This window comes from Bufo bufo, chromosome 4, assembly GCF_905171765.1.
Source record: "Bufo bufo chromosome 4, aBufBuf1.1, whole genome shotgun sequence".
Classification (NCBI taxonomy): domain Eukaryota; kingdom Metazoa; phylum Chordata; class Amphibia; order Anura; family Bufonidae; genus Bufo; species Bufo bufo.
In genome coordinates this window covers 219,453,582-219,474,370 of record NC_053392.1, presented here as the reverse complement: position 1 = coordinate 219,474,370, position 20,789 = coordinate 219,453,582, and the positions used below count along the sequence as shown (strand labels likewise).

Sequence of the window (20,789 nt, the reverse complement as noted above, 5' to 3'; positions counted from 1 at the left end):
GGTTTTTTCACCCCAGTAACCAAAAAGCTGTATTTCTGTCCTAAATGTGACAGTCACTTATGCTTGTCTAATCCCAGATGTGCAGTATATTAGAGGGCTTTTTCACCCCGGTAACCAAAAAGATGTATTTCTGTCCTAAATGTGACAGTCACTTATGCTTGTCTAATCCCAGATGTGCAGTATATTAGAGGGCTTTTTCACCCTAACCAAAAAGCTGTATTTCTGTCCTAATTGTGACAGCGACTTATGCACGTGTAATCCCAGATGTGCAGTATATGAGAGGCTTTTTTCACCCCAGTATGCCAAAGCCGTATTTATGGCCTAAATGTGACAGTCATGCACGTCTAATCCCAGATGTGCAGTATATTAGAAGGTTTTTTCACCCTAACCAAAAAGCTTTATTTCTGTCCTAAATGTGACAGTCACTTATGCATGTGTAACACCAGATGTGCAGTATATTAGACGGTTTTTTCACCCCAGTATGCCAAAGCCATATTTATGGCCTAAATGTGACAGTGACTTATGCACGTTGTGAGACAGTGACAGGTCTCACTCAGGTTAGAGGCAAGGAAGGGGTGGATAGTGTGGTCCACACCCCTGTTCCACCACAGGTGAGAGAAGCTGGAGGTAATCAGCCTGGCATAAGGCACCTCCCAGAGTGTCAGAAAGGGAGTGTGTGTTATCTGTGGACAGAGGCCTGGAGGCTCTATCTGTGTGGTCTCAGCTGGGCTAGGCTGAGGGACCACGAGGCTAAGTGACAGCCTGGAATTTGGGTCAGAGTCGGGAGGACTGCTGGACCACAATCCCCCAAAGGGACTTGCATTTGCTACAGCCTGGAGGCTGCTGGACTATTGGGCTGAGAAAGCCGCATGTTATGACCGTGTGTGAACGGTCCTTTAGGTGAGTCAGGTTATTATATGTTTAGTTAGAGCCCAGCCGGGCAGGTGTTTATTTTGTACCATTTATGTTTGGTTTGCTGAGGTGCCAAATAAAGCGATGTTTGGACCTAAAACTTGGTGTCTGGCGACGATACTTGTGTGAATGACCCCCGGAGAAGAGCTAACCCCCCACAATGGGTGTCGGATGCGGGCAAGCGTCCCTGCTGAAAGGAGACAACTGGTTGCTAGGGGCAACGGCAAGAGCAGGTGCTGCTGAATTCTGCTGTGTTGCAAAGGAAATTGCTGTGTGGATTTAAAGGGCCAGCAGCCCTGGGAAAGAGACTGTGAATGCTGAAATTGTTTCTTGAGTGAGACACCTGGAGGCTGGGTCTCTGTTAGTGGACTTGTTGCTGAAAATTTTTCTGGTGCCTGGGCTGTCTGCTGCTATGGGGTGGATGGAGGATCTCACTGAGCAGCTGAGGCAGGCCAATCTGGAGGCTAACCAAAGGCACCTGAAGTGGCAGCAGGAGCATGAAAAACTCATGAAGGAGTATGAAAGACAAGGAGAACTCCTAACCCAAAGCGTTTACCAGGGTAACAGCTGTGCTGATGCTTTGAGGACGCCATTGCAGTGGGCCCTGGAGAAAAAAACTGCAAAGCTGAGTGGACTATTTGTAAAAGTCCAAAGTGTCGAGGATGCGGCTGAAAAAACAGTCAAAAAGGTGACGTGTGCCGTTGCCAAGGGCAACCGTCGGGAAGAAAAGGAGGTCCGGAGGAGCCATGATGCGGGTGCTAGGTGCAACCAACCACGACGGCAGGCCGCTGTCCTGCAACAAAGAGAGCGCTGTTGGAGATGCCGTCAAGTCACAAAGTGTGAACCTGATTGTCCTATGGTCAGAAGTCAGGTAACCAGGAATCCATGGCAGGAGGTTCCTAATGTCCAGGAGAAGGACTGTGACCTCGGGGAAGATGTTCCTGGCTCTCCCTCATCGCCTGAGACTGCCGAACCAGTGACGTCTGTGGGTAAGACTGTTCCGTGTTTTTCTGGTGTAAAAGACAAAGTGACAGTGAGCACGGTTCTGGAGACTGGGCAGGTTGCTGACCAGTGCCCTGGGGCTTCAGAAGCCGTGAACTCTGGTGTGAATCGGCGTCAGTTGCTATCTGCCGAGCCGGGAGGTGTTGAGACACCAGGACTGGAGACTGAGCCGCAAATGATAGAGGTGCGGGACAGTCATGCGGATAATGAGGACTATCCGGTGGTTCTCACTCAGTGTGAGACTCCAGTGAGAACTGGGACTTGTGAACCTGATGTGATACATATGCTAATACATGAGGGAATGTTGGGCCGTGATTTCCTGTTGTTCCGTGACTTGTGGGGAAGTGGAAACACTTCTGCAGTCAGTGACGAAACTCCTGCAGAACTGGTACCTAATCCGTTAAGTGAAGTGACCATTAAAAACAATGGGGCAGATAAGGTGCAAGGTGATTGTGCCAAGTTGGCGGAAATGCATAATGAAAGGGGGATGTCATGTGAAATATCTGATGTTGATAACATGTCTTTTCCGTTGCAGATTGTGGTCAGGGGAGAAGCGCCCCCTGGTGGTAAAAATGTAAATCTCGATGAAGCTTTATTTTCATCTGCTATTTTTCATGAAGTGCTATATGACTTGATCAAAAGGTTTGAAGACATGCATATAAGTAGTGTGGAGCAAAGCCCAGCTCCAGCTCAGTGTTTGAAGGTGCAGGAAAATATGATAGGGTTAGAGGGTATACCACACGTACCAGAGGTAGAAATGCAGTCTCCACAATGTTGGTTGGTTACTGGGGAGGTGTTCCAGGTGGGGATTGGCTCAGCGGTGCCCCTGGCGGTCAGAATTGATAGTGACACGAGCGGTATGGGTGACGTATGTGCTGTGACCGATAGCAACCCGGGGAGTGAAGCTACCATGTCAAGGTCCTGCGAAACAAAGGTGGTTACTAGTAGCAACCAGACAGTTATATCTGACGAAATGGGAATTAAGTCGGGTGACGTCAGCCTAGTGTCTGAGGCCCATGTCCAGACAGTTGTAGGTGACCTGACACGACAGTACAGCTGCAAACAGGAGTTTGATCTCTCTCTCTCCTCACGCTCCCTAGAAACATCAGAGAAAGGACTAGCTGTCTTCACAAAGAAATGGAAGAAGGCTTCAGAAAGGGAAAAAGAGGAGAGCCAGAAAGAGAAATGCATCTCGGCTCGATATGATGAAAAATGTAACCAAGCAGAGACTGATGATTGGGAAAAGGAGACCAAGGCCCTTGAAGAAGCGCTTGAGGAGCGTGCTGAATTGGAGAGGCTGAACAAGCAACTCAGAGCAGAGACAGAAAATCTCATGAGCTTAAAAATTGAGTTGGAGAAATCTAAGTGTGCTCTCGAGCAGCAGGTGGAAGGTGAGAAACCTGAGGAGAGTTCTCTGAAAGACGTCATGAAGCCAGAGCCTGTTAAAAATGGGACGGGAGAGGGTGGCACTGTGGCGCTGGCTGTGGCAGAGAAGATGGAAGATGCTTCTGCTAAACCAGTTGATGGGGCTGATGTGAATGCCGAAGACCACAGACCCGTGGTAGCGTGTAACCTAGGCCTGGAAGACGTCCCCTCTGCATGCAAGGCCTTCCAAATAGCCAGCAGGCTGCTGGGGAAGAAGTACGAGGAGGTGAACGATCAGTTTTTGGATCCGGGCTATTACGATGGGCTGTATCTCCTGACTCCTCCTCAAAAGGAGAACAGTGTCCTGGGTGAGCCTCTGGAGAAAATGACAGAAGACAAGGAGTCTGCTGAAGACCCTGGTGCCTCCTGCCTCGATGAGAAAGAGGGGGAGGGGTTAACAGGGCAAGTGTATGGTGCCATGTCCGAGAAGGATGAGAAGGCGGTCAAAGAGACTGGAGACTCCAAGAAGACAAAGGCTGAAAAAGTTAAGGCCGATGTGTTGGTTGACGTGAAGTCTCCAGGTGCTGCAGAGACCAAAGTTAAGCCAAAGGGGGCCGCGGCCGAAGTGGAAAAAGCCACTAAAGAAGCGAGTAGGGGCAAGCAGGCTCTGGTGAAGGAGCCCTGCAAAGCAAAGGAGGAAGTGTCGGGACGTGACCATGACTGGGAACAGTTCAGTCAAGAGCGGCAGCAGTCCAAGAAAGGACATGAGGCGCAAGTACGGGAGCCAGAGGATCAAAAACGAGAGAGAGATCGAAGAGTGCGAGAGCGCATCATTATCACCCACGAAAGAGTAGGAAAAGAGTACCTGACCATGAGATGGGCACATGAGGCCTTTAGGCAGATTAGATTGGGCAAGAGGCTAGTTTGGGTGATAAACCGAGCTCTGCTGGCGTCGGTCTGGCAGAACAAAGGGAAGGTACGCGTCACCGAGTTTCCTGGCCTCGGTGAAATAAGAACCAGTAATTTTATGTGTCAGCGGCAGCTAGTGCTCACTGACACTGTGTTACTTAGTGTGGCTGTAAAGCCAAGCTGGGCCGGTTCTTATTGGGAGCAGCCAAAGAGCAGGGTGGGTGGCTGTTCCCCACGTCCAGGCCAGGTCGATACCCTCTCACCAGCCTCCCGTGGTTATGCAGGTGTTCACCCTCACGGGCTTGAACAAAGGGGGGGGATATGTGAGACAGTGACAGGTCTCACTCAGGTTAGAGGCAAGGAAGGGGTGGATAGTGCGGTCCACACCCCTGTTCCACCACAGGTGAGAGAAGCTGGAGGTAATCAGCCTGGCATAAGGCACCTCCCAGAGTGCCAGAAAGGGAGTGTGTGTTATCTGTGGACAGAGGCCTGGAGGCTCTATCTGTGTGGTCTCAGCTGGGCTAGGCTGAGGGACCACGAGGCTAAGTGACAACCTGGAATTTGGGGGATGCAGTGATGCCCGTGGTACAAGGGCCACAAGGTCAGAGTCGGGAGGACTGCTGGACCACAATCCCCCAAAGGGACTTGCATTTGCTACAGCCTGGAGGCTGCTGGACTATTGGGCTGAGAAAGCCGCATGTTATGACCGTGTGTGAACGGTCCTTTAGGTGAGTCAGGTTATTATATGTTTAGTTAGAGCCCAGCCGGGCAGGTGTTTATTTTGTACCATTTATGTTTGGTTTGCTGAGGTGCCAAATAAAGCGATGTTTGGACCTAAAACTTGGTGTCTGGCGACGATACTTGTGTGAATGACCCCCGGAGAAGAGCTAACCCCCCACAACGTGTAATCACAAATGTGCAGTATATTAGAGGGTTTTTTCACCCTAACCTAAAATCTGTATTTCTGTCCTAAATGTGACAGTCACTTATGCACATGTAATCCCAGATGTGCAGTATATGAGAGGCTTTTTTCACCCCAGTATGCCAATGCCGTATTTCTGGCCTAAATGTGACAGTCACTTATGCACGTGTAATCTCAGATGGGCAGTATATTAGAGGGTTTTTTCACCCTAACCAAAAAGCTGTATTTCTATCCTAAATGTGACAGTCACTTATGCACGTGTAATCCCAGATGTGCAGTATATTAGAGGGTTTTTTCACCCCAGTAACCAAAAAGCCGTATTTCTGGCTTAAATGTGACAGTCACTTATGCTTGTCTAATCCCAGATGTGCAGTATATTAGAGGTTTTTTTCTCCCCAGTATGCCAAAGCCGTATTTATAGCCTAAATGTGACAGTCACTTATGCACGTGTAATCCCAGATGTGCAGTATATTAGAGGGTTTTTTCACCCCAGTAACCAAAAAGCCGTATTTCTGGCTTAAATGTGACAGTCACTTATGCTTGTCTAATCCCAGATGTGCAGTATATTAGAGGGTTTTTTCTCCCCAGTATGCCAAAGCCGTATTTATAGCCTAAATGTGACAGTCACTTATGCACGTGTAATCCCAGATGTGCAGTATTTTGGAGTTTTTTTTTACCCTAACCAAAAAGCTGTATTTCTGTCCTAAATGTGACAGTCACTTATGCACGTGTAATCCCAGATGTGCAGTATATGAGAGGCTTTTTTCACCCTAGTAACCAAAAAGCCGTATTTCTGGCCTAAATGTGACAGTAACTTATGCTTGTCTAATCCCAGATGTGCAGTATATTAAAAGGTTTTTTTCACCCCAGTATGCCAAAGCGTATTTATGGCCTAACTGAGACAGTCACTTATGCACGTATAATCCCAGATGTGCAGTATATTAGAGGGTTTTTTCACCCCAGTAACCAAAAAAGCCGTATTTCTGGCCTAAATGTGACAGTCACTTATGCACGTATAATCCCAGATGTGCAGTATATTAGAGGGTTTTTTCACCCCAGTAACTAAAAAGCTGTATTTCTGTCCTAAATGTGACAGTCACTTATGCTTGTCTAATCCCAGATGTGCAGTATATTAGAGGGGTTTTTCACCCGGGTAACCAAAAAGCTGTATTTATGGCCTAAATGTGACAGTCACTTATGCACGTGTAATCCCAGATGTGCAGTATTTTAGAGGGATTTTTCACCCCAGTAACCAAAAAGCTGTATTTCTGGCCTAAATGTGACAGTCACTTATGCACGTGTAATCCCAGATGTGCAGTATTTTAGAGGGATTTTTTACCCCAGTAACCAAAAAGCTGTATTTCTGGCCTAAATGTGACAGTCACTTATGCTTGTCTAATCCCAGATGTGCAGTATATCAGAGGCTTTTTTCACCCCAGTATGCCAAAGCCGTATTTATGGCCTAAATGTGACAGTCACTTATGCACGTGTAATCCCAGATGTGCAGTATATTAGAGGGTTTTTTCACCCCAGTAACCAAAAATCCGTATTTATGGCTTAAATGTGACAGTCACTATTGCACGTGTAATTCCAGATGCGCAGTATAGGAGAGGCTTTTTTCACCCCAGAATGCCAATGCCGTATTTATGGCTTAAATGTGACAGTCACTTATGCACGTTTAATCCCAGATGTGCAATATATTATAGGCGTTTTTCACCCCAGTAACTAAAACGCTGTATTTCTGTCCTAAATGTGACAGTCACTTATGCACGTGTAATCCCAGATGTGCAGTATATTAGACGGTTTTTGTCACCCTAGTAACCAAAAAGCCGTATTTCTGGCCTAAATGTGACAGTCACTTATGCTTGGTTAATCCCAGATGTGCAGTATATTAGAGGGTTTTTTCACCCTAACCAAAAAGCTGTATTTCTGTCCTAAATGTGACAGTCACTTATGCTTGTCTAATCCCAGATGTGCAGTATATCAGAGGCTTTTTTCACCCCAGTATGCCAAAGCTGTATTTCTGGACTTGCAGACATGCAGATAGCCTGTGCTGGTGCGCTATCTTTGCATAAAATGGCTGCCGATCATGTATTGATATTGACTAACTGAAGAAAAAAAAGTTTGTTTTCAACAGTAGTTGTCTCAGGGCAGGCTTAAAAAAACACTTTTGCTGTAGATCGCTGAGTACAAAAAACAGTTCTTGATAAGATTTCTCCCTAATTTCTCCCTCACATCAGCTGCAGCCTCTCCCTACACTAATCCGAGCAGAGTGACGGGCGGTGCTTCGTGACTCCCGCTTAAATAGAGGCTGGGTCACATGCTGCAGTTGGCCAATTACAGCCATGCCAATAGTAGGCATGGCTGTGATGGCCTTTTGGGGCAAGTAGTATGACGCTTGTTGATTGGCTGCTGTGCGTAAATGTTTGGGTCCGGGTGCCGAAAACCCTAAAGTTCGGTACGATCCCAAACTTTACAGTTCGGGTTCGCTCAACTCTAGTCCTCACCATCCCGGGTTCCAGTGGAACAGTCACGGATTTCGGTGGCTGTTCCCCAGTCCCAGAACAGCTAAAGTATCTCCCGCTCTCAGCTAATTGGAATGGTGATGCTGAGAGAACATACAAACTCCATGCAGATGTTATCCATGGTTGGATTCAAACCTAGGACCCCAGCGCTGCAAGGCATAAGGGCTAACCACTGAGCCACCATGCTGCCACATATCTGGGCATAAATACTGTGAGGAAGCACATATCTGGGCATAAGTGTTGTAAGGGGGCACATATCTAGGCATAACTTCTGTAAGGGGGCACACATCTGGGCATAAAAACTGTGAGGAAGCACATCTTGGCAAATCTACTGTGAAGGGGAAGCATATCTTAGCATACCTACTGTAAGGGGGCAGATCTGGGCAGAACTTTTGTGAGGTGGCACATACCTGGGCAGAACTTTTGTGAAGTCGCACATGCCTGGGAATAACTATTGTGAGGAGTCATATCTGGGCATAGCTACTGTGAGGGGCAAATCTAGGCATTAGTGTGAAAGGGGCATATCTGGGCATAACTACTGTGACGGGGCACATATCTGGGCATAAGTGCTGTGAGGGGGCACATATCTAGGCATAACTACTGTGAAGGGGGCACATATCTGGGCATAAGTGTTGTAAGGGGGCACATATCTAGGCATAACTTCTGTACGGGGGCACACATCTGGGCATAACAACCATAAAGAGGGCACATATCTGGCCATAAATACTGTGAAAGAGGCACATGTGAGCATTACTACTGTGAAGGGGGCACGATGTGGGCATAACTACTGTGAAGGGGGCACAATGTGGGTATTACTACCATGAAGGGTGGCATATGGGCATAACTACTGTAAGGGGCACAATGTGGGCATTACTACTGTGAAGGGTGCATATGAGCATAACTACTATGAAGGGGGCACATATGGGCATAACTACCATGAAGTGGGCACATATGGGCATGACTACTGTGAAGGGTGCACAGTGTGGGCATTACTGATGTGTGCTGACACAAAGATGGAATAATTTCTATGTGGGGACATTAAGGGGACTGGGTGTGTATAATGCTATGGGAGGAATGATGCTACTTTCACATATGTGATTTCCTTTCCGGTTTTGAGATCTGGCATTAGACGCTTCAGTTTGATTTAATACAACCGGCTGCATCCGTTTCATTTATATGTGGTTGTAGTAAATTGAAAATGAACACACCGGATCTGGCACTAACACTGTTGTAAGTCAATGGGCGCTGGATCCGGCTTTTTTCTGACTGAAAACGGATCCAGCACCATTGATTTGAATAGTTTTTTACTGCCGGATTGTGCTTAGTGCCAGATCTCAACACTGGAAAGGAAGACGCATACGTGAAAGTAGCCTTAGAGGCATGGCGGTGTGCTGTGACCGCTACACACATTATCCCTCTTTGAGATTTTCTAAACTTTGAAGGTACGTAGCAGTATATATTATTCCAGCACTGGTAGTGATATTGCACAACTTCATACACTGTGGACCCTGTTACGTGATCCACACAACCTTCAAAGATTGCACAGCCCCCGCACAGAGCTGTTTGCATTGTGCGGATTGGGTAACATCTGTCAATAGAGTTCATTGACTGCTCTCTGTCCACTGCTTTGTTTGCCTTCTGCCCCTCCTAATGTTTGCCACATGTCCACACTCCACAATCTCCTCTGCACTATCCATTAGTCCAGGGAATCAGAGGCCGAAATGAGGTTTTTGCCTGTTGTGCTCCTCTGCTCCTACTGTCTCCTAGGTTCTGCGAACCAGGCTAGTACTGAAGAAGCAGACTGTGATGACCCGAATGTCTTTCTAGCAGCGGATGAGGTGCTGCAGTTCATCAATGAAAATAAAGCATCTGGGAACCAGTTTGTCCTGTACAGAATCACAGAGGCCAACAAAAAGGTAGGAAAGGCTGGCAAGGTGGCTCAAAATGTAACGCTAGAAAGACATTCTATGTCTTAAGCTACTTTCACCCTCGCGTTTGGTGCGGATCCATCATGGATCTGCATAGACGGATCCGTTCAGATAATACAAACGTCTGCATCCGTTCCGAATGGATCCGTTTGTATTATCTTTAACATAGCCAAGACGGATCCGTCTTGAACACCATTGAAAGTCAATGGAGGACGGATCTATTTTCTATTGTGGCAGATTGTATCAGAGAAAATGTATCCGTCCCCATTGACTTACATTGTGTGTCAGAACGGATCCGTTTGGCTCAGTTTTGTCAGACGGACACCAAAACACTGCAAGCAGCATTTTGGTGTCCGCTTCCAAAGCGGAATGGAGACGGAACGGAGGCAAACTGATGCATTCTGAGCGAATCCTTTTCCATTCAGAATACATTAGGGCAAAACTGATCCGTTTTGGACCACTTGTGAGATCCCTGAACTGATCTCACAAACGGAAAGCCAAAACGCCAGTGTGAAAGTAGCCTTAGTTTCCTATATGACCCTATGACAACGACCACACGGTCAGGTTTCCTGATGCAGTTTTGGAAGCCAAAACCAGGAGTGAATTCAACAAAAAGAGAAGTCCTATCTGTCCTTTAGGGCTCATGCACACGAGTGTGTGTGCCAGTGGCGGATCCAGAGCCTGGTCTCGGAAGGGGCACTTCCAGATTATTTTCTGTCCGCCTCCACAAAACAATGGTGCTTATAGAACAGACTCCACAGTGTAGAGGTATACTGTATATTGTGTGGCACAGTGTATGCTATATGTGTATAACAAACATATTCCACATGAAAACTTACAATTACTTGGCTTGGCCCTTGGGGATCTCGGACGCCACTTCAACACTTTGACCGGGGGGCTCAGCAGAGCTGATGTGTTTTATCCTAATGAGAAAGATTTCATAATAAGGATTTGGAGAAGGGGTAGATGGATAGCAGAGCAAGGAAAGGCTGGTGCTGCTACTAGGGGGTCATATCATGGGGAAGTAATAAAGCCCACCATAATGCCCCCCCAGTATAAATAATTCTCCTTATAATGTGCACAAAACATACCCCCTTGTGATGCCCCAGGTGAGCTAATGTCCCCATAGTGCCCCCATAATGTGCCAGTATAAAATACCCCTATATAGTGCCCCCAGTAAATGCCCCCATAGTGCTCCACACCCTCCTTCCTCCTAGTGTCCCCCATAATTTGCAAGTATAAAATACACCTTCTTAGTGCCCCCCGTAGATGACCCCATAGTACTCCTCTTCCCCCTTCCCCATAGTACCCACCATAATGTGTCCCAGTATAAAATTGTACTGTACAGAGCACCCCATATAAAATACCCCTTCTTTGTGGCCTCAGTAGATGCCCCTATAGTGCCCCCAATAATGTTCCAGTAACAAGAGCAACCCCCCCAATCATGTGCCAGTATTAATAACAGCCCCCCATGTGCCAGTAACAGCCCCCCATGTGCCAGTAACAGCCCCCCCATGTGCCAGTAATAACAGCCCCCCCCATGTGCCAGTAATAACAGCCCCCCATGTGCCAGTAACAACAGCCCCCCCTATGTGCCAGTAATAACAGACCCCCCCCCCATGTGCCAGTAATAACAGCCCCCCCCATGTGCCAGCAATAACAGCCCCCCCATGTGCCAGCAATAACAGCCCCCTCATGTGCCAGCAATAACAGCCCCCTCATGTGCCAGCAATAACAGCCCCCTCATGTGCCAGCAATAACAGCCCCCCATGTGCCAGAATTAATAACAGCCACCCATGTGACAGTATTAATAACAGCCCCCCCCCCATGTGCCAGTATTAATAACAGCCCCCCCATGTGCCAGTATTAATAACAGCCCCCCATGTGCCAGTATTAAGAACAGCCCCCCATGTGCCAGTATTAAAAACAGCCCCCCATGTGCCAGTATTAATAACAGCCCCCCCCATGTGCCAGTATTAATAACAGCCCCCCATGTGCCAGTATTAATAACAGCCCCCCATGTGCCAGTATTAATAACAGCCCCCCATGTGCCAGTATTAATAACAGCCACCCATGTGCCAGTATTAATAACAGCCCCCATGTGCCAGTATTAATAACAGCCCCCCATGTGCCAGCAATAACAGCCCCCCATGTGCCAGCAATAACAGCCCCCCCATGTGCCAGCAATAACAGCCCCCCATGTGCCAGCAATAACAGTCCCCCCCATGTGCCAGCAATAACAGTCCCCCCCATGTGCCAGCAATAACAGTCCCCCCCATGTGCCAGCAATAACAGCCCCCCCATGTGCCAGCAATAACAGCCCCCCATGTGCCAGCAATAACAGCCCCCCCATGTGCCAGCAATAACAGCCCCCCCATGTGCCAGCAATAACAGCCCCCCCATGTGCCAGCAATAACAGCCCCCCCATGTGCCAGTAATAACAGCCCACCTCCCATGTGCCAGTATAAATAACAGCCCCCCCATGTGCCAGTATAAATAACAGCCCCCCCATGTGCCAGTATTAATAACAGCCCCCCCCATGTGCCAGTATTAATAACAGCCCCCCCATGTGCCAGTATTAATAACAGCCCCCCATGTGCCAGTATTAATAACAGCCCCCCCATGTGCCAGTATTAATAACAGCCCCATCATGTGCCAGTATTAATAACAGCCCCATCATGTGCCAGTATTAATAACAGCCCCCCATGTGCCAGTATTAATAACAGCCCCCATGTGCCAGCAATAACAGCCCCCCCATGTGCCAGCAATAACAGCCCCCCCATGTGCCAGCAATAACAGCCCCCCCATGTGCCAGCAATAACAGCCCCCCATGTGCCAGCAATAACAGTCCCCCCCATGTGCCAGCAATAACAGTCCCCCCCATGTGCCAGCAATAACAGTCCCCCCCCCATGTGCCAGCAATAACAGCCCCCCCATGTGCCAGCAATAACAGCCCCCCCATGTGCCAGCAATAACAGCCCCCCCCATGTGCCAGCAATAACAGCCCCCCCATGTGCCAGCAATAACAGCCCCCCCCATGTGCCAGTAATAACAGCCCACCTCCCATGTGCCAGTAAAAGTATTGTATATATATTAAAAAAAAACTAAAAAAACACATACTCCATGTCAGCGATGCAGGCCTCTTCCGGCCTGTGTCCCGCGCTGTACGGCTTAGGCGGCGCGATGACGTCATTGCGCCGGCCTCTGACAGGCTGCAGGCACTAGTGCCTGCAGCCTATCAGAGTCAGAGGGAAAGGGACACGCCTCTCCCTCCCCTGCCTCAGCACAGTCATCTGTATCGCTGTCCTGAGGATGGCGATACAGATGACTATGGAGATGAGCGCTTCCACAATGGAAGCGCTCATCTCCCTGTGCCCCGCCGCCGCCAGCTCGGGGGGGGGGCAATTGCCCGTTGCCCCCCCCTGGATCCGCCACTGGTGTGTGCCCCATGCCCGAGTTGCGGACCATAACCATCGGGTCTGCCATATACAGACACCAGCCGTGAGCACTTCGTATTACGGATACAGACCCATTGACTTGAATGGGTCCGCAATCCATAAGATAGGGAGTGGTGCGGTGCTGAGGCATGGATTGGAAGCCTGCATCCGCAAACAGCGTGCACCCGGCCAGTACGCGTGCATTGCGGACCCATTCACTTGAATGGGTCTGCAATCCACAAGATACGTTGTTCTATTCTTTTGCGTTGCGGAGGCACGGACCAATATCCCAAGGAAGTGCGTGGAAGCGCTTTGCTTCCAATCCGTGCCTCAGCACTGCACCACACTGCTCCGTATCTTGCGCATTGCAGACCCATTCAAGTTAATGGGGCCGCATCCATGATACAGAGTGCACATGGCCGGTGCCCTTATATTGCAGACCCGCTGTTTGTGGTCCGCAATATGTGCATGGGGCACACACGCTCGTGTGCATGAGCCCTTATGCTCTCCCTCCTTTTATGATCCACTCTAGATTTTGGCTTCCAAAACTGCATCAGGAAACCTGACCGTGTGGCCGTACCCTAAGATTATATTCACACGGCTGTATGTCACGAGGCTGTTTTCAGAACAATGACACGCTATGTTTTTTTAATAGACTGTGATTACTGGCCATCAAAAAATAGTCCAATTTTATCTGTTTTCACAGCCCAACAGCCCCCATACAATTAGAGATGAGCGAATTTTTCAAACATTGATTCGGCCATCGATTCGGCCGATTCGCTGAATTTTCTGAAAAGATTTGGTTCGATCCAAATTTATTTGCGGCGAATCAAGTTAAAAAACGGTTATTTCCTGGCTGCACGGAGACTTTATAGTGGTGTAGAACGCTGTGCCTTGCAGTAACATGCATAGGGAGTCTTCTGTGATAGTGAAACAATACTGTGAGTCAGTATGATATGTAGATAACAGGCATCGCTCTTAGAATCACTGCACACTTCACTTATTTGGGCAGTCACGGGGTCAAAACTGATCAAATAACTCAAGTGTGAACTCAGCCTTAAAGGTCAATGTTAGCTCCAAGAAAAAGCACACTCCTTTTTACACCATCGTTAGCTGATTCCACATAGATGCCTACAGAACCTGTTCTATTAAATGCCTATACAAGTAGAGCCCCCCGACAGAGTGGAGAGGGTGTCAGCAGTAAGTTTGTGCTGACGTCACAGATTATTTTGCCCTTCCTCTGATCCGTCAGAACAATAACCCCCAAGAAACGGATCCTGTCTGTGGAGCATCCGCCTTCACTTTGTCAGCATTTGGTCAGTAATCCATCAGTATTGCTAATGCCAAAAAAACATGACATGAATTAAATATTTGCATGTCTTCTGTGTTTTGTACCCACTCCTGCTTTTGGCTACCAAATCACAAGCCAATTCTGATGGGACCATACAGGCCTTACAGCTGCTTCACAGACAGGATCTGTCGTGCGTCTCATTTTAACTTCCTTCTGACAGATCAGAAGAAGGGTCAAATAAATGATGATGTCAGCCAGGCTGAAAGGCAAAAAAGTGGCCCAGTCATGAAGTGGGGAGGGTGGGAACAGCATGAGAAGTCCACAGAGTGGCCCTATGACATAGTGGTGAGGTGGAAGCAGCATGAGGAGGCCATAGGGTGGCACAATGACAGTGTGGAGGTGGAAGCAGCATGAGGAGGCCATAGGGTGGCACAATGACAGTGTGGAGGTGGCAGCAGCATCAGGAGGCCACAGAGTGGCACAATGACAGAGTGTGGAGGTGGCGGCAGCAGCATCAGGAGGAGGCCACAGAGTGGCACAATGACAGTGTGGAGGTAGCGGCAGCATGAGGAGACCACAGAGTGGCAAGGTGACATAGTGTGGAGGTGGCGGCAGCATGAGGACACCACAGAGTGACCCGGTGACAGAGTGTGGAGGTGGCAGCAGCATCAGGAGGCCACGGAGTGGCAAGGTGACATAGTGTGGAGGTGGCAGCAGCATCAGGACACCACGGAGTGGCAAGGTGACATAGTGTGGAAGTTGCAGCAGCATGAGGAGAACACAGAGTGGCAAGGTGATATAGTGTGGAGGTGGCTGCAGCATCAGGAGGCCACAGAGTGGCAAGGTGACAAAGTGGGGAGATGGGTGACAATAACAGTACCTGCTGACAATGGTGGGTGTAAGAAGAAGTACTTGGCATTAGATGTGTAGCATCAGGCGGGTGGCAGCATCAAAATAGTAGCTGAGGCAGGTAGCCAAAAGAAACCGGTCTCTTCAGTGAAAGCGTTAGTGTGACACTATGGATGATCTAGTCTGATGCATCAGGCATTGGTGGGTGGCTGATCCATGCCTGATTCATCTTGACAAAGGTCAGTCTCTGCACATTTTGGGTGGACAGGCGAGTTCTTTTTGGGGTAACTATGACCCTCGCCGCACTAAACACCCGATCTGATGCCACACTACTGGCCGGGCAGGGCAGCTTTTCCAGGGCAAACTTGCCAGTTGGGCCACAAATCCAGTTTGGCTGCCCAGTAGTCCAGAGGATCTTCAATGTGGGGTGGCAGGGTGCTGTCCAAGTATGCCACCACCTGCTGGTTCAAGTCCTGCTCTATGTCTAGCTACTGGTGAGTAGTTTCTTCACTATGTGGGTGAAGAAAGCTGCTCATCAGCGACTCTAGACTCAGGCTGCTGTTGATGGATCTGGTACTGCTCCTGCCACCCCACCCCTCCCCAGCAGCCATGGCAGGGGAACGTGAGCGCAGAGGGCCCCCCCGGTCAGACCTGCAAGAGGATGGACGATGGCGCAGATAGGCAGCGGCCAACTGACTACATAGGATGTCTCTAGAGTAGTTCAGTTTGTCCTCCCTCTCAGTGGGTGTTAAAAAGGCCCCCATTTTGGACGGGTAGCGAGGGTTCAACAAGGTGGAGAGCCAGAAGTCATCCCTCGGCCGAATGCTGTAGCTCCTCTGGCTGCTTCTCCTCTCCTGTCACATGTGTATAAAAACCATCCATTTCGCTACACATTGCTTGTGCTCCAATGTCCTCCTCCTCCTCAAGTTCATCCCCCACAGGGCTAATGTGGCCGTGAGAACTAGGCGCCACGTCTCCAGCCCCCTGCAAGATTTACCAGCATCTGTTCCAGGACATTAAGCAGTGGGATGACATTGTTCATCCTGTAGTCCTGGCGACTGGCAAATAACGTGGCCTCCTCAAAGGGCCTGAGCAAACGGCAAGTGGAACGCATGAGCTGCCACTGGCTGACATCAAAGTTATTCAGGGGAGTACTCCAGTCTCCTTGGACGAAATCGTTTATGGCCTTTCTCTGTTCGTATAGTCAGTCCAACATATGGAGGGTGGAATTCCAACGGGTGGAAACGTTGCATATCAACCTATGTTGGGGGATGCAGTTCTGCCCCTGCAGCTCAAGGAGGGTGTTCCCAGGCAAACGAGGTGCAGAACAGCATAACACAGCCGTGCCCTGCACTTGTGGTATGCTGGAGGTGCACTGTGAATTGTCCCTGCAGTGGAGGCTGAGGACATGGTGGAGGTTGAGAAGGCAGAGGCGGACATTGTCGCAGGACCATCGGAGTGAGAATGTGGAGGCGGAAGCGGCATCACCTGGCCAAGTTGCTGGTGTGGCTGTGCAGGAACTACATTCATCCAGTGGCCGTAAAGGACGTGTATTGTCCCTGACCGTAGTTACAGCTCCACACGTCGGCACTGCCGTGCACTTTGGTTGACACCGACAGGCTCAAGAACTTATCCACCTTCTGTACTACATGTGTGTGCAGTGCTAGTACTGCCTCTTTGGCAGTGTCGGACTGGGGTGCATAGGGCCCACCAGTGGAATTGATTTTGGGGGCCCACCCTAGAGCTGGAGATATAACTTGTTCATTTTTCAGTCTCGCACACATGAATGTATGCATTTTAGCACACAATACAGTAACAGTATGCTAAACAGAACAGTATTGTGCACTTCACTATATCAAATAGTTTCTCTTTAACCACTTAAGGACCACAGGTTTATACCCCCCTAAAGACCAGGCCCTTTTTTACAAATCGGCACTACACTACTTTCACCGTTTATTGCTCGGTCATGCAACTTACCACCCAAATGAATTTTACCTCCTTTTCTTCTCACTAATAGAGCTTTCATTTGGTGGTATTTCATTGCTGCTGACATTTTTACTTTTTTTGTTATTAATCGAAATTTAACGATTTTTTTTGCAAAAAAATGACATTTTTCACTTTCAGTTGTAAAATTTTGCAAAAAAAACGAGATCCATATAGAAATTTTGCTCTAAATTTATAGTTCTACATGTCTTTGATAAAAAAAAAATGTTTGGGTAAAAAAAAAATGGTTTGGGTAAAAGTTATAGCGTTTACAAACTATGGTACAAAAATGTGAATTTCCGCTTTTTGAAGCAGCTCTGACTTTCTGAGCACCTGTCATGTTTCCTGAGGTTCTACAATGGCCAGACAGTACAAACACCCCACAAATGACCCCATTTCGGAAAGTACACACCCTAAGGTATTCGCTGATGGGCATAGTGAGTTCATAGAACTTTTTATTTTTTGTCACAAGTTAGTGGAAAATGATGATTTTTTTTTTTTTTTTTTTTCTTACAAAGTCTCATATTCCACTAACTTGTGACAAAAAATAAAAACTTCTATGAACTCACTATGCCCATCACGAAATACCTTGGGGTCTCTTCTTTCCAAAATGGGGTCACTTGTGGGGTAGTTATACTGCCCTGGCATTCTAGGGGCCCAAATGTGTGGTAAGGAGTTTGAAATCAAATTCTGTAAAAAATGACCTGTGAAATCCGAAAGGTGCTCTTTGGAATATGGGCCCCTTAGCCCACCTAGGCTGCAAAAAAGTGTCACACATCTGGTATCTCTGTATTAAGGAGAAGTTGAGGAATGTGTTTTGGGGTGTCTTTTTACATATACCCATGCTGGGTGGGATAAATATCTTGGTCAAATGCCAACTTTGTATAAAAAAATGGGAAAAGTTGTCTTTTGCCAAGATATTTCTCTCACCCAGCATGGGTATATGTAAAATGACACCCCAAAACACATTCCCCACCTTCTCCTGAGTACGGCAATACCAGATGTGTGACACTTTTTTGCAGCCTAGGTGGGCAAAGGGGCCCATATTCCAAAGAGCACCTTTCGGATTTCACAGGTCATTTGTTACAGAATTTGATTTCAAACTCCTTACCACACATTCGGGCCCCTAGAATGCCAGGGCAGTATAACTACCCCACAAGTGACCCCATTTTGGAAAGAAGACACCCCAAGGTATTCCGTGAGGGGCATGGCAAGTTCCTAGAATTTTTTATTTTTTGTCACAAGTTAGTGGAAAATGATGATTTTTTTTTTTTTTTTTTCATACAAAGTCTCATATTCCACTAACTTGTGACAAAAAATAAAAACTTCCATGAACTCACTATGCCCATCAGCGAATACCTTGGGGTCTCTTCTTTCCAAAATGGGGTCACTTGTGGGGTAGTTATACTGCCCTGGCATTCTAGGGGCCCGAATGTGTGGTAAGGAGTTTGAAATCAAATTCTGCAAAAAATGACCAGTGAAATCCGAAAGGTGCTCTTTGGAATATGGGCCCCTTTGCCCACCTAGGCTGCAAAAACGTGTCACACATCTGGTATCTCTGTATTCAGGAGAAGTTGAGGAATGTGTTTTGGGGTGTCTTTTTACATATACCCATGCTGGGTGAGATAAATATCTTGGTCAAATGCCAACTTTGTATAAAAAAAATGGGAAAAGTTGTCTTTTGCCAAGATATTTCTCTCACCCAGCATGGGTATATGTAAAATGACACCCCAAAACACATTCCCCACCTTCTCCTGAGTACGGGGATACCAGATGTGTGACACGTTTTTGCAGCCTAGGTGGGCAAAGGGGCCCATATTCCAAAGAGCACCTTTCGGATTTCACAGGTCATTTTTTACAGAATTTGATTTCAAACTCCTTACCACACATTTGGGCCCCTAGAATGCCAGGGCAGTATAACTACCCCACAAGTGACCCCATTTTGGAAAGAAGAGACCCCAAGGTATTCGCTGATGGGCATAGTGAGTTCATGGAAGTTTTTATTTTTTGTCACAAGTTAGTGGAATATGAGACTTTGTATGAAAAAAAAATAATAAAAAAAAAAAAAAATTTCCACTAACTTGTGACAAAAAATAAAAAATTCTAGGAACTCGCCATGCCCCTCACGGAATACCTTGGGGTGTCTTCTTTCCAAAATGGGGTCACTTGTTGGGTAGTTATACTGCCCTGGCATTTTCCAGGGGCCCTAATGTGTGGTAAGTAGGTAAATGACCTGTGAAATCCTAAAGGTGCTCTTTGGAATGTGGGCCCCTTTGCCCACCTAGGCTGCAAAAAAGTGTCACACATGTGGTATCGCCGTATTCAGGAGAAGTTGGGGAATGTGTTTTGGGGTGTCATTTTACATATACCCATGCTGGGTGAGAGAAATATCTTGGCAAAAGACAACTTTTCCCATTTTTTTATACAAAGTTGGCATTTGACCAAGATATTTCTCTCACCCAGCATGGGTATATGTAAAATGACACCCCAAAACACATTCCCCAACTTCTCCTGAGTACGGCGATACCAGATGTGTGACACTTTTTTGCAGCCTAGATGCGCAAAGGTGCCCAAATTCCTTTTAGGAGGGCATTTTTAGACATTTGGATACCAGACTTCTTCTCACGCTTTGGGGCCCCTAGAATGCCAGGGCAGTATAAATACCCCACATGTGACCCCATTTTGGAAAGAAGACACCCCAAGGTATTCAATGAGGGGCATGGCGAGTTCATAGAAATTTTTTTTTTTTGGCACAAGTTAGCGGAAATTGATATTTTTAATTTTTTTCTCACAAAGTCTCCCGTTCCGCTAACTTGGGACAAAAATTTCAATCTTTCATGGACTCAATATGCCCCTCACGGAATACCTGGGGGTGTCTTCTTTCCGAAATGGGGTCACATGTGGGGTATTTATACTGCCCTGGCATTCTAGGGGCCCTAAAGCGTGAGAAGAAGTCTGGAATATAAATGTCTAAAAAATGTTACGCATTTGGTTTCCGTGAGGGGTATGGTGAGTTCATGTGAGATTTTATTTTTTGACACAAGTTAGTGGAATATGAGACTTTGTAAGAAAAAAATAATAATAATTCCGCTAACTTGGGCCAAAAAAATGTCTGAATGGAGCCTTACAGGGGGGTGATCAATGACAGGGGGGTGATCAATGACAGGGGGGTGATCAATGACAGGGGGGGTGATCAATGACAGGGGGGTGATCAGGAAGTCTATATGGGGTGATCACCACAGTCATTGATCACGCCCCTGTAAGGCTTCATTCAGACGTCCGGATGCGTTTTGCGGATCCGATCCATCTATCAGTGCATCCGTAAAAATCATGCGGACATCTGAATGGAGCTTTACAGGGGGGTAATCAATGACAGGGGGGTGATCAGGGAGTCTATATGGTGTGATCACCACAGTCATTGATCATGCCCCTGTAAGGCTTCATTCAGACGTCCGGATGCGTTTTGCGGATCCGATCCATCTATCAGTGGATCCGTAAAAATCATGCGGACGTCTGAATGGAGCTTTACAGGGGGGTAATCAATGACAGGGGGGTAATCAATGACAGGGGGGTGATCAGGGAGTCTATATGGGGTGATCACCACAGTCATTGATCACGCCCCTGTAAGGCTTCATTCAGACGTCCGGATGCGTTTTGCGGATCCGA

General features: G+C 47.6%; 1 protein-coding gene across 3 annotated transcripts in view; it reads left to right on the top strand.

Moving 5' to 3' along the window:
• Nucleotides 1-9,300: 9,300 nt before the first annotated feature.
• LOC120997924 (T-kininogen 2-like) overlaps nucleotides 9,301-20,789 on the top strand; it is a 70,228-nt gene continuing 58,739 nt past the window's right edge. The window contains exon 1 of one of the 3 annotated variants that reach the window (XM_040428290.1): nucleotides 9,301-9,551. In XM_040428290.1, the coding sequence (XP_040284224.1) occupies nucleotides 9,357-9,551 (195 nt within the window). In that variant the 5' untranslated portion in view covers nucleotides 9,301-9,356. The remainder of the gene's footprint in view (nucleotides 9,552-20,789) is intronic. The other 2 variants (XM_040428289.1, XM_040428288.1) reach the window with 2 other exon arrangements.